The sequence below is a fragment of the Typopeltis vanoorti genome, chromosome 7 (genome assembly GCF_054136105.1).
Source record: "Typopeltis vanoorti isolate ZY-2024b chromosome 7, IOZ_Tvanoo_1.0, whole genome shotgun sequence".
Classification (NCBI taxonomy): domain Eukaryota; kingdom Metazoa; phylum Arthropoda; class Arachnida; order Uropygi; family Thelyphonidae; genus Typopeltis; species Typopeltis vanoorti.
Window position 1 is genome coordinate 52677585 of NC_143555.1, and position 13860 is coordinate 52691444.

The 13860-nt window shown below is 35.3% G+C and overlaps 1 protein-coding gene across 2 annotated transcripts in view; it reads left to right on the forward strand.

Annotated features, from left to right (window-relative positions):
* The window catches only part of LOC150104678 (histone deacetylase 8-like), a 210845-nt gene that overhangs the window by 7650 nt on the left and 189335 nt on the right, over nucleotides 1-13860 (forward strand). The window contains exon 2 of one of the 2 annotated variants that reach the window (XM_090395875.1): nucleotides 10408-10623. The exons of the other annotated variant lie outside the window; for it this stretch is intronic. Coding sequence (XP_090252001.1) covers nucleotides 10483-10623 — 141 coding nt within the window. The 5' untranslated portion in view covers nucleotides 10408-10482. The remainder of the gene's footprint in view (nucleotides 1-10407; nucleotides 10624-13860) is intronic. 2 annotated transcript variants of the gene reach the window in all.

The window sequence follows — 13860 nt, forward strand, 5'->3', positions numbered from 1 at the left end:
GGCGATGAGTAGGTTTGTATATGACTCTTCCAATAGTCTCAGCACTGCTCAGCTTGCCTATGTTATTATCTTCCCTTTTAACAGGGTCAGCCAGTGTAACACTGGAAATGGCATATGACTCCGTAACCATTCCATTTTTGAGACTTCCGTTCACTACGGGAATACCGGAAGAGTTATTCGATTTAAGTCGGTACTTGTCTTTATCTTTCTTTCTGTGTCGATTTATGATATCCCTGCCTTTATTTACTGGCTTGGTTCCTTTGTCAACCTTTTCTGCCTGAGACCTAGGATTACTGCTCCCATTTTGTGCACGTTCAACTCCCATTAGGGAAACATTCCTTTTATGGAAATCATAGGAGAAGTTGCGCTTTTGCAGAAAATTCAATCCCAAAATAATTTGAGTGCTTGGACTAGAGGATTTTGGAAGAATTAACAATTCTTGGGAAACGTTCAAATCAAACTCGGGTAGCTTAATGCCTACTTTTATCTTTCTCTGAGTACATACATCAGTTTTTGAAATGCCTGTTAGCTTGATTGGCTTTCTCAGCTCTGTCACGTCATTTGTGATACGGGTACTTACTCTCTTGAAGAACGACCCGGTTATAGCCGAGACGTGGGACCCAGTATCCATTAGGATATTACAGGGTGTCCTTTCTACCAAGCCTTGAATGACATCAAAGAACTATCAGGTCTCTTTCTGATGTACTCTTTTCTGTTTCTCTGGTCATTTTGAGAACATTTCTTAGTAAGCATCACATTTGATTCATATCTCATTCCTCTAGAGGGGTGAATTTCTTCTCATAAAGCAGTTATTAGCCAAATGTCCTACCTTGTTACATTTAGGTGGCTTTCTTCTTTCTCTTCACTATCCCCCCTTTCCTAACGTATTAAATTTGGGGGCCATCATTTTGAGCTCGCCTAATTCTTTGATAATGACATCTAGTCGCTCCATTACTGGTTGATGTAACCTCTCTATCTCATGCTTAATAATGTTACAGACTCCATGTCAAAGGAATCAGTTAACTTAGGTTTGGTGGTTAATTTCTCTTCGTCCACAACCTTTTTATTCTCTAGGTCTATGTCCTTTTCTTCCACTTCTCTTGGGGATTTTTCTTTCAGTGTATCAAGATCTTTTTTAGGGTTACAGGTGGAATCATCTATTTGTTTAATAGAGTGTACCTGTTTGGGGATAGAGGCGGGATGTATATCACCAAGCCTCTCCTCTCTGTCTCTGACTGCGAGGTAACACTCTTCCAGTTCTTTATTTTTTTTTTATATGCTGTTTCTTTTTAGTACTTCCCTTAATCCCAATCGAAATTGATGAAAAACTGCCCAATCTAAATGCGGCTTATAGTCCTCAGAAACACTCAGACTACTTGAAAGAGTTAGCGATCTATTATAGAAGTCTGACACTTTCTTTGTTTCCTTGCCCATTTCTGTAACTTCCAAAGATTGGGGCTTACATTCAACACTTGGAATATTGGGATATCAAAGTATCTTTAAACTTTGAATACTCTAACGTGTTTCTAAGAATAGGGGAAGCATTTAAAAAGATCTTTGCTTTACCAACCAGTTTGTTTCTTAGGAGAATCAGTAACTTGAAGTCCATCCACCTTCCAATTTTTCTTAATTCCTCTACAAAACCAAAATAGGAATGAATATCATCATTATCGTCTCCGGAGAAAGATGGAATAACAAGGTGAGGATTTACTGTCCTAAAAAACTCCTTGTCATCCATTCTTATGTCAGTGCTAGTTAGCTTACAATCAGTACTATCAAAACTCATATTAATTCAATTTCAAATTGCAAAAAATTGCTACTTGCTAAATTTTACCTGTTCATTAAGCCAAAACTATCCAAACCACTTCACTTGAATTTTGTTATGTCCATTTTATCCTGCTGACCGCTGCACCATTGTAAATTTTGTTGTTTCTTTAATATTCTTATTATCTGCTGTGCCTTCGTAAGTTGTATATCTCTTCTTTATTTTTATTTTATCTATTCTTTTTATATGTCTATTTGTCTACTTCCTTACTTAAATTTATTCTTGCCCCCTCCTTTTTTTTTTCTGTAGCCAGATAGACCTCGTGTAATAAGTCTATCTAACGTAACAATCCCTGAGCAATCGCACAATATCAGTTAAGAAATTTATTTGATCTTAACGACTGCCCCACTTAATTGATCTTTTTATGTTTGAAAGTCAGGGCAAGAAGATGACAAAATTAATTTAAAACTTCTATACAATTTCTTTACATGCAAGTCGTTACTATATTCTATTCCCGCAGGCTCATTAATATTTTCGGGATAGTGCATTGGCTAAGGAATGAGAACCAGGTAATTACAAAATAAAAACATGTTTATTATCAAACTAAAAGATATGGTACAGAGCATATAAAAGTTGATTAAAGATTAACTTAATCAAGAGCACTTGAACACACCATATTACTTGCTATCTGAGCAACAGAAACTATAGTGCTTTCACTATCAGAAAATAACTTAATCAAATAACATAATCAAAAGCACTTTAAACACACAATATTACTTGGTATCTGAGCAACAGAAACTATGGTGCTTTCACTATCAGAAAAATCTATTGTACCTTGATATAAAAGTGTCTTCTATGACACAACTGGGCTTACAAAGCATGCATAAATATTTCAGGAGGGATTACATTAACTTTCTTACAACACAATCAATACTTAATTGATACTAATTCAGACGCTATCACAAACAACTTATGAATTAGACATACTTAACAATACATATACTTCCGTTATTTCACATTCAGTTTACCTGCTAGTTAACAAGTAACCTCTCTCAATCCTTTATGATTTCGAGGCGCATTCACATAACACATTATAAAAAAATAGCTGCCCACCAGATCTTATGATTTTGGTGGTATTCAGTGCTAATCCGGGTTAACTCCTCTTAAGCTTTTACAAACAAGTCTAAAGTCTAGGTGCATTCTAACTGCAATTCATTCTTTTATATTATTACAACTAAGTACATTTTTTTCTTGTAATTTGAGACAAAAAATTGTAAAATATTTAGCGAAAATTCTCTAAAAAAGTTATTTCCCTCGAGATTTTACAACAGGATCTTATCTTCAGTGTAAGACAAATATCAGAGAAAACATTGGAATATGGAAAAGAACTATATGCATGTTTTATAGATTTCGAAAAGGCCTTTGAGTGAGTTCCCAGACACTTAATATGGCAAACATTAAAGAAAAACAAGATACAAGATATCTTAATAGCAGCCATACAAAGCCTCTACAAAAGTGATAGAAAATATGTAAGAACCTGTAATAATAGATCAAAAGCATTTGAAACAAATGTAGGAGTGAGGCAAGGCTGTATCCTCAGCCCATTTTTTTTCATTATGGTAATGGATTCATTTTTAATGGCATGCCAAACAAAAACAAAAAAGTTCCATAAAAAAGAATAATTATTATTTATAGGATACAGGAAACTGAAAGAAACCAGGATTTCACACATTGCTTTTACAGATGATGTAGTGATTCTAGCAAATACAGCTGAAGATTTGCAGTACAACATCAACATTTGGTATGAAGAAACAAAGAAAAGGAATATGATCGTAAATAAAACTAAAACAATGATCATATCTAGAAACCAATCAAAACACATAATTAAAATAGAGAACCATCAACTGGAACAAGTTCCCTCCTTTAAATACTTGGGATCATATATATATATATATAAGAAAATGGTAGACTAGACACAGAAATTAACAACAGGATAACTGGGGGAAACAAAGCTATTCTATGCAATGAAAGGCCCACTCCTAGATAAGAAAGAAGTTACCCAGAATACCAAAATGGCAGTGTACCATTCAATGTTTGTACCAATATTAACATGTTGGTGTTTAACAACAGGAAACACAAATAAAATACAAACAATTGAAATGAAATATCTTGGAAAGTGGCACAAAAAACTAGACCGAATAAGAAATCAAACTATGAGAGACAGTCTTCAAGTTGCACTCTGAACCAATTCATAACACAAGCCCAAATGAGGTGGTTTGGACATCTTAATCAAATAGAAGAAGGAAAAATAGCAAAACCGTATATGAAAGCCAGAAAATAGGATAAAGAAACATAGGCAAGCCCAGGAAAGGTTAGCAAAAGGAAATTAAAGTAAAATTGGAAAAGAAGGGAATTAACTAGAAAGAAGCAAAAGAACGAGCCTTGGACAGGACAGCATGGCAATCTCTTTGGCAAAATCTCGACGCTTAAAACCATAAGAGATCATAGATGAAGAAAAAGATGGTAGCGAGATGACAGAAGCAGACAAATAGTTGAGTTACTGAGGGACTACTTTGCAACGATATATCGTCCAGTTGAGGTTACTGCTGTGACAGGGATTGATGTGAGATAGAGGTGGATGAAGTTGAAGTTCTTAGGATATGGCAGAATTTTAATATAAATACAGTTATGGGATGACATAAAATATCAGCTCACATTTTATGAGCATGGGCAGGGGAACTGGCAGTGCCTCTGAGTAGGCTCTATAATTGAAGTCGTGTGGTAGAGTTCCAAGGGAATGGAAAGAGGGCAAAATAATTCTCTTGCATAAGGGAGGTTCTAAGACTGCAGTAGCATGCGATATAAGTGATACTGCAGTAGCAAGTGATACTCCTTAATTAGTATCTCAGGAGTGGTGCTATAAAAGTATGGTAAAAATTGATCAAAAAGAGAATTAAAGAATGGGTGGATAAGAATATGATATTGTATGAGGGCAATATATAAGTCTTGAATCTGTGAACTACTTGGGTGACCTTATCATCATGCCCTGTAAACTTCAACTCTTTATATCCACTCCATTACCCCAAATCCTTACTTTGATGTATTTTCTATAATTTTATCAATGTGGTACACAACTTGCAATCTAAGCCAGAATGAATAACTTTATATTTACTGGATTACTGTGCTCAGATTTGGTCACCTGGATTTCTTGGAATGAGGAAATGATGGTGGTGAGTAACCAGGATTGGTGAGTAGCCTGTGGGATGCTCCCTATGAACATAGATTGACGTTTATGGGTTGCAAAAGTTGGTTGATAGACAAATAAAAGAGGGGATATGGCAGAAACATGTAAGTTACTTAAAGAGTTTTATAGGATTGATGCAGAGGAAATGTTTTAGCACTTGGCTAAAGGGGACCAAATGAAAGGTCATCCCTGCAAGTTGAGTAAGAATGTGATTAGTAGGGGTGAGGATTATATTTTTCACTTGAAGAGTGGTGAATGAATAGAATGGATTGCCAGGTTAGTTGTCAGTTCATTGTCTGTAAATGGATTCAAAGAGAGGTATGACAGATATATTGTGTTGATACTTTAGGTCTCCCATGATGAGTGTTTGAACTTCATGGAGGTGTATGTGCAATAATTATGACAGTGATAATAATAATAATTGTTATTTATACAGGTATAATAGGAAAACATGAAAGGAAAAGAAGAAAGTATATAAAAAATTCCTATCAAGTAAGTCAGCTTTTGCTCTTAGAGAATACAGTGAAAAATGTAAGAAAGTAAAGTACTGTGTAAAGACATGAGAAGACATTAGTAAGAACATAGAAAATCAATAGCAGGAACATAACAAAATATTCTGGAGTTTATTAAGAAAGCTTAGAAATTATTATTATTCAGGCCTCCATGGTTGGCTGGTCTCATATAGAGTAGTATGGTTTTTCCTCCTGGAAACTAAGTGTTTTTCATCCTGCAAAAGAGGCAAACTGGCCACGTTTCCTTTTGCAACTCTCAGGGATGGCCCCTTGTCATTGCTCCTTCCCACTGTTCCACCAAGCGAAAAAAACTCTCCAGCGTCAACCCTGTAACTACTTCTCGACAGTTTAAAAGTCTCAATCATATCACCTCTCCTTTTGCTATCTACCAAACTCTGCGGTCCACATTCCCTCAGCCAATTTTCATAACTAACATTGTACAGTCCTGAAACCATCTTTGTTATCTGCCTCTGTGCCCTTTCCACAGTTAATTTATTCTCTTCAAATCCTGGGGACCAAATTTGAGAACAATAGTCTAAGTGTGGTCTGATCAGGGTCTTATACAATGGAATGATAACTCTTTTATCTCTGCAGGTCAGCATCCTTCTCAATATTGCAGCAATCTTCTGGGTTACCTTCACTACCTTTGTAATATGTTCCCTGAATTTCAGTTTTCTATCAATCATCACCCCCCAGATCTCTTGTCTCCCCTGGTTCCTCCAATCAAGTATGCAGCCTCCCATTGATGTATCCCAAACTTCAAGACTTTACAGCATTTGCAGCATTAAACCGACATCCCCATTCATTTACCCACCTGTCTAGTTTATTCGAATCCTTTTGTAGGGCTGCTGCATCTTCACTGTTACTAATAACTCTTCTCAGCTTCGTATCATCTGGAAACAACTGCATATCCCCTGCAATCCAATCATTTATATAAAGGTTAAAATAGAGGTAAGAGTACTGTAGAAGGGTCAGAGATGATAAAGGTGACATAAACACAAAGATATTCTAGATATCTGGAATAATTACTTTGAAAGACTGCTGAATGAAACAAGCAGTGGTAGTACAATGGTAGAAAACATTCAACAGGAAGGAATGCAACTGGAATACATATCCATACTCAAAGCAGAAAAAAGTCATCAAAAATCTGAAATGTGGAAAGGCAGCTGGAGTAGAAAATATTCAACTAAAAATGTTCAAATATGAAGGCATTAAAGCTTTACAGTGACATTCCATATCAGAAGGCCTGATCAGAGGGTCCAATTCTATGCAATTTTAATCTTTAAAGGTACCTGTGGCAAGTGACTATAAACAATAAATTACACAATAACCACAGTAATTAACTTTAATGAAATGAAAGTAGATATTTCATTTAAGCTGGAGTAGAAAATGTTCAACTAAAAATGCTCAAATATTGAGGCATTAAAGCTTTACAGTGACATTGCATAAATTCAGAAGGCCTGGTCAGAGGATCCAATTCTGCAATTCTAATGTTTAAAGGTACGTGTGGCATGACTATAAACAATAAATTACATGATAACTACAGTAATTAACTTTAATGAAATGAAAGTACAGATATTTCATATTGAAAATAACAGTACATCATCAGTGTGTAGAAACAAGCATTGAGGTATATTTTTATTAAAGCTGACCAAATTTGGTGGAGAATTAATCCTTGATTTTTATTGCATTGTGTTGGTATTTTAAGCATGTTTGCAGCATCTTTAAATTTCCTTATGTAACAGTTTTTTTCAATGTACGACATGTTTGTTTTCTGCCAGAGTACATTGTGGTCGGTGGAAGTGGTATGGAAAGCCAGACCTGATTTGTGTTCTCTTCTGTTTTGCACATCCTTTTGATGTTCGTTAATGCGTATTTCCCCAGATCTTCCTGTCTGTCCTACATAGCAGCTGCTGCAAGAACAATAAATTTTGTAAACACCTGGTTTTTTTAAAGGACGATGAAGAGGTTTCGGGGGATGTAGAAAATTTATTATATCACATCTGCAAAACTTACAGTGGCCTTTTGTAGTGTCACCAGGAACTTCACACAACCATTTACTAATCATTCCCATTTGCAACCACTCCCTCCTAAAATTTTGCTTTTAAGTTTTATTTTTCTCTTTGCTCATTTTTGAAGAAGGGTATACAACTCTTTACTGCAATGAATTATGATCAGTCTTTGAAAACTTCCCACTCACTATCGTAACTACCAACCAGAATACTGTGCAAAGACTAACTTGTAGTGGTGCTATCAACTTTAAGGCGACAAAATGGCAGACTGTTGGGTCACGTGACTGACTGACATCATCGTGCGTTTGAAACGTGTACGATGCTTGCACCAAACATACAATACAATTCTTTATCAAATGCGAACATCTGGAAAACTTTTAAAACAATTTCTTTAACAGTAAGTTATAAAAACAATTAAAAAGAACTGAAACTAGCTCTGAAGGAGCTAGATTTTGAGCTAGGTGCTAGATTAAAATTTTTGGAGCTAAGGAAGAAAAAAAGGAGCTAGATCTAGCTCCAAAAGTGCTAAATTGGCAACACTGATCATTACTGCATAGTTCTTTGTATATGGCTTCTCTCTCTCGTTCTCTATCTCATGTGAAGCATCTTCACAAGTGCTCAAATTATTTTATTTAGTACATCCACTAGAGGCATGTATTCAGAGTGCTGTACACCCACAGAATAGCAATATCACGAATATTATATTTTTCCATTTATACATGTTAAGGACTCCCCTAATTGTTTCCTGGCTTTGCATAATTCCTAAAATTAAACATAACGTACTGATACTTCATGAAGAGGACACTTTTCAATGAGTAAACATTGCAGCAAATTTCTATTGATAGCCCTGGTGTACAGACACTTTTGAACCCTTCGAACAGACGCATGGATGTCACACCAGGTCAAATTCTTAGTGTTTCAGTAGTTTTAAACAACTCAGGAGGCAAGGCAGGGTGTGTGCTGAGATAATAGAACCCAGAAATCAGTGGCTGCAATTGGTTATTGTGGCAACCAATCTAATTGAACATTGTAATTTGTCATGAGTTGCTGTTTTTGTTTTCTAAGTTTCATGTGTTTTGCATGCGTAATATGTGAACTGAAGTGTTTAGGACAGCAATATAAACAAGTTTTTAATATATAATTTTCTATAACTAATTTATAAATTTTTTGCCAATATTTACAATGGGTAACCATGTTCATGGTCCTGAATGTCCCGTTTTCTGCCAGAGCTTTTGAGATTGCATGATTGTAGTCAAAGGAGGTAAGCCTTGTCCTCTTTCAAATTACACACTTGAGTAATTCAAATATACCAACCAAATATAACATTCTCCTTCATTATTGTTGTCTAATGTCTAATATATCTAAAAACAAACACATTGTTCCTGACTCTATGCAGATTTGGTTACAATTAATTGATAAATTAAAGTACTCAAAGTTATCCTACAGCTAATTGTATTAGTCCAGTTAAGATAAGCACTGATGCACACTATGCACTCTTAAAACTCTCAAAAATGCAATCATACGGAATTGACCCGAATTTTGTAGCACAGGTTGCATAAGCCACATGACAGTACACCTAACTGAAATGGGCACATGATCCCATCTGGATATGAAATCAGTATAACAAGTAACACATGTAGTACTTTTCTTGTTTAAATAATATTTTCTACAATATTAATTGATATGTAGTATATATTTGAAATTATTGTGTTGATAATAATGTCACAAATTGACCTTGAAATAGATTTTGAAATTGGAAGCACATAAACTCTTTTGCAATGTACGAGGTGTGGCTATTAAATAACAAGATTGGTTGCAAAAATGTGGTTTATTATTACAATTGTAAAACTTAATTGTTATCTCCTTCAACATACTCCCCTCCTCTATCTATATGCCGTTGCATACGGATTTTCCATTGTTGGAAGCAGTGCTGTAAGTCATCAGGTGTTATCTGCTTCAGTAGTGCTGCCATTTTCTCCTTTACCTCGTCCACTGACTGAAAATGGGTGCCCCTTCAATGCGGATTTCAACTTTGGAAAAAGGTAAAAGTCGCATGGAGCTAAGTCCGACGAGTAAGGTGGCTAGTTCAACACTGGGATCTTCTTATCAGCTAGATACTGCTTTACAGACAGTACACTGTCGGCTAGAGTGTTATCCTGATGGAGAATTCAAGCATTGTTCTTCCACAGATCGGGTCTCTTCTTCCTCACTCATTCTCTCAGCTTGGCCAGAACCCTCAAGGTAATAATGTTGGTTAACTGTCTGACACTCTGGTACCCATTCAACCATTACCACGCCATTGATATCAAATTTTGTTTGGTTCCTGCCATGACAGGTAAACCCAGTCATTCACCATTATTAACGTTTTCTCAACCTTCAGCAAAGCATTTGTGCCATTCAAACACTTGTGCACATGACATTACATTATCACCATACACCTGCAACAGTTTCAAACACTCAGCTGATTTCACAAGGAATTTGAGATTAATGCGCTGCTTGAGTTTAACGTTAGATATTATTCCGGCAAAGCAACTTCACATGCGTTTCTTTTATAACTGCATACAGACTAACTACGAGCGATAGCAAACAATGCATATTTCAACTGCTTCTAGAACCTTCAGGGTTATTCACGGCACAAGCACATCCCACTGCTATGAGTACATGATTCACAGCACACCTTGTCTCGTTATTTAATAGCCACACCTCGTAGAAATGCTAAACTCATCATTTGTGATTAATTTCAGTTACATGAAGTGTTAAGAATATTGTTTTCTTAATTTTGTTAGTATTCTTTTTTTTTTTTTTTTTTGTTATTTTTATATATTTGATATTGGATTTGAATTGTGGTAATATTAGATTTTTTTTTCCTTCAAGATGAAACTGAAAGCAAGAGAGCCAGGGATTCTAGTCTACTTTTAATTCTAAGTGACTTATAACCAACTCATAAGTATGCAGAACAGCATTTTGTTAGAACCTATTCCAACAACAAGTAAAGTTGATATGCAAAAAAAAGATTACAAGAGAATTGGCTATGTTTATAGTGAGTGTTATTTGAACTTGCTTAATCAACTTCCAAAAGTATCAGGCAGGGTAAGTGCATGTTCTTTTCATGAAAGGAAATTTATTATTATTATCTGATCCGAGGAGCCAAAGGACTCGTTGCAAGAGGTCTATACTCTCTCTCATGCCAAAGAACACAGAGCCTTGAACCTATTAACAGTTTCCATATTCATCCCGTTTTCAGGATGCATTCCACTTACCAATCACTCTCCATGCAAAGAACCTGCTTCTCACTCCCCTGCTCACACTTTCCTTATACTGCTTCCATGCATGGTCTCAGTCTGAAATTTATATGAAATATCTTCTCCACATTAATCTGGTAACAACCCCTCACCAACTTATATATCTCAATCATATCCCCGTCTTCCTCTATTCATAAGATTCTCTCAATCTCTCATTGTATCTGACATTCCACAGACCTGATTAACTTAGTAAACCTTCTCTGGATCTTTTCTAATACATCCTCAATCCCCTCCCCCTCCCCCTGAAAAATAGGTGACCAAATCTGTGCACAGTAATCCATATGTGGCCTGATGAAAGCCTTATAACCATTATTTGCTTCTCCATGTCAGTGTCCTCATTATTGCCATAATCTGTTGGGATGTTATTACAGTTTTAGCAATGTGACCCTTAAACTTCATCTCTGTTCACTATTACTCCTAGATCGCTCATCTTCTCCACCTCCTTCAAAATTTATCCATTAATTGTATATTCTGCATTCCCACCTTGCCTACCAAATTTCAAGACGCTGTTCTGTACTCTGCAACATTAAACTGATAGTTCCAATCATTTGCCCACTTACATAGTCTATTCAGATATCCTCCTATAAGACCACAATGTCTGCTCTACTTCTCATAGCCCTTCCCAACTTTCCATCATTGGCAAGCTGTACATCTGAAGTCAAGCCAACTCCAGTGTCATTAACATACCAGTTAAACAATAATGGTCACACAAAAAAAAGATCCCTCTGGCACACTACTAGTGACTTTTCTCTTTTGGGATACCACTCCTCCATATACAACCTACTGATACCTGTCTGACAGCACAGCCAATCAGCTATCCAACTTACTAGTCTGTTACCTAATTTCATCAGTTTAGCTACTAGCTTATGTGCCAGTCTATCAAAGGCCTTTGAAAAATCCAAGTAAATATTCTTAACACTGTATATTCATCTCCTCCCTGTTCACACATACTTGAATGCAAACAATATCTGGTTCATTTTCTGTGTTGTGCCTCTTCTACAAATACTTCATGGACAGTGCTCTGCTGAATTTGCCACTATTATTCCTCCACTTTCATCCAAATTCATTAGAGCAAGAGCTACTGCTAACCAACACCCTTTTACAGTCCATCTTGAAACTCACCGAACCAACTTCACTGCCTCCTCTTTCATTCCATCTACTTCTGTTCTTTGTAACAGTTTCTCTCACTCTGCCTTCTTCAGCTGTTCAAGCAAAATGTGAAGGGATTTCTCCTTTCTTCTGTTCCTCATGCCCACATGTGACACTAATGTGCTATACATCTTGTTGCCTTTTGTGTGTGTGTGTGTGTGTGGGTCAGATAAAACTTCCAGGATCAGGATTCAGAGATTAATCAACTTTAGTAGAAACTCTCCATATCAACAATCTTTTCTATAGTTTTTGTATGATTGTTTTAAACATTTCTTGAAATATTTTTAGGATGTCCAAAAAAAAAAACACGTAGATGCAAAAAATTGTTACGGATTTCAGTATCGTTATTGTCCTTGTGGTATGCAGTATTTCTTCAGATATGGGATAGAAATAGCTTTGGTTTTTGCTTATGATGCAGCCTTTCCTATTACTTATGTCCTTTTTTTATGAAGTATTTTCTGATGCAAGGTTGTTAAGAGTCAAGCAAACATGTTGAACATGGAGCTTTCTAAACAGCTCTATGTAAAATCAATAAATGAATTTTGTATTTTACATTAAAAGAACGGGAGCAAAAACATGTAAGTAGTGGACAAGCCTAATTAGAAATGGTGAATGTGTTTAAAAAAAAAAAGAGAAAGAAAGGAAAAAAACTGAACAGTTTTACACTGCAAGAAAAGTAAGCCCACTGTTAAATTCAAAAGACTAAACAAACGCATGTAATAACCACAGTAATAAGTTTTAATAAGTAAATATTTCATCCTAAGTATCATAGATCCTATGACATAGGACATCATCAGTACAGTTAATTAACAATACTAGGAATAACATACAGGTAGGATGCATGATTACAATGGAATCCCAATATGCATGTAGTAGCGGGTTATAGAATTAAATTAAAATATATCTGGAGGGGAAAACATGTAATAACCACAGTAATAAGTTTTAATAAGAAAATATTTCATCCTAAGTATCATAGGACATCATCAGTACAGTTAATTCAAACAATACTAGGAATAACATACAGTTAGGGCACATGATTACAATGGAATCCCAATATGCGTGCAGTAGCGTGTTATAGAATTAAATTAAAATATATCTGATATTTTAATATATTAAAATTAAATTAATATAAACTATATTAATTTAATTCTATAACACGCACGCATATTGAGATTCCATTGTAATCATGCGCCCTAACTGTATGTTATTCCTGGTATTGTTTGAATTAACTGTACTGACGATATCCTATGATACTTAGGATGAAATATTTACTTATTAAAACTTATTACTGTAGTTATTACTTGTGTTTGTTTAGTCATGAATTATCCACAGGTTTCATTGTACAATAAATTCAAAAATTATCTGGTATTAATAGCCAGCAAAGGTAATGCAATGGTAGGTATGAATGGAGGTAAATATTAAAAGCAAAGTTATTGATCTTACTTATTCGAACAATAAAAATTAGCTGATTACTTAGAGTAAAGTTAGGCAGACAAAATAATTCCTGAGAATGGCCCTCCTTGGCTACATAAAATTCTCATCAAACTTAAAAATCTATGGCACTGTGGTCAGTAGTAGATGGGATCAACAGAATACAAATATTACCTTGCTAAAACACAAATTCTCAATGGACTCATAGGCCTGATCATTTGACAGTAAATAAACTTCTGTAGTTATTATTCATAATATTAATATAATATTATGAATGCCAGATTAAATTAATATCAAAAATACCACACAGAATTAAATTTTTTTTTTATTCAATTAATCACGCCATATCATACTATCTCAGGAAAGATAATGAAAAACGTCTAAACATAAGGTGCAAGAAAATTGAAGAAAGCTGTATTACAGGTAGAACAAGAGATCTGTTTAG